The 775-nt window shown below is 52.4% G+C and overlaps 1 protein-coding gene across 1 annotated transcript; it reads left to right on the plus strand.

Moving 5' to 3' along the window:
- Positions 1–215: 215 nt before the first annotated feature.
- On the plus strand, positions 216–510 carry LOC121859921 (the record flags this gene model as incomplete). The annotated part of the gene is given in 1 exon segment (XM_042356880.1): positions 216–510. A coding segment is annotated over 1 exon segment (295 nt), but the record flags the coding sequence as incomplete, so codon positions are not given.
- Positions 511–775: the final 265 nt, after the last annotated feature.

The raw sequence follows: 775 nt of genomic DNA on the forward strand, positions 1-775 counted from the left end.
GGTGGTCACCAAAGAGGACACTCCCTTGGAGGTGGTCACCGAAGAGGAAGAGGACACTCCCTTGGAGGTGGTCACCGAAGAGGACACTCCCTTGGAGGTGGTCACCGAAGAGGACACTCCCTTGGAGGTGGTCACCGAAGAGGACACTCCCCTGGAGGTGGTCACCGAAGGGGACACTCCCGAAGAAGTGCCCCGTAGAGCTCCTGCCCAAAAGCTCCGGGCCAATAGGCCTCCTCACCAGGCCAAGAATACCTTGGTCCCAGGGGCCAAAGGTCATCTCAAATCATACGTTGAGCACCGAGCATACATGGTCGCTGAAGCCCGTAAAGCTGCTGCCCAACAGGGCCGGGCCATGGCCAATGAGCACCGCCTGAAAACTCGGACCAAGAATACCTTGGTCCCAAGGGCCACCGAAGGGGATACTCCCCAAGAAGTGCCCCGTAGAGCTGCTGCCCAAATGTTCCGGGCCAATAGGCCTCTTCACCAGGCCAAGAATACCTTGGTCCCAGGAGCCAAAGGTAATCTCAAATCAAAGGCTGAGCACCCAACTAACACGGTCGCTGAAGCCCGTAAAGCTGCTGCCCAACAGGCCCGGGCCATGGCCAAGGAGCGCCGCCTGAAAACTGCATGAAACAAAAGTGATTATTAATCCACGTTGTTTTCTTTTTGTTTATGTTTTTGTGTAAACTAAAAATGAAGTATAAATTAATATTATTTGTATTATTACTCCACAAATAACTTATAAAGCATCTCCTGCATACAATTCTTACTGCAC

This window comes from Homarus americanus, unplaced genomic scaffold (assembly GCF_018991925.1).
Source record: "Homarus americanus isolate GMGI-L3 unplaced genomic scaffold, GMGI_Hamer_2.0 scaffold2877, whole genome shotgun sequence".
Classification (NCBI taxonomy): domain Eukaryota; kingdom Metazoa; phylum Arthropoda; class Malacostraca; order Decapoda; family Nephropidae; genus Homarus; species Homarus americanus.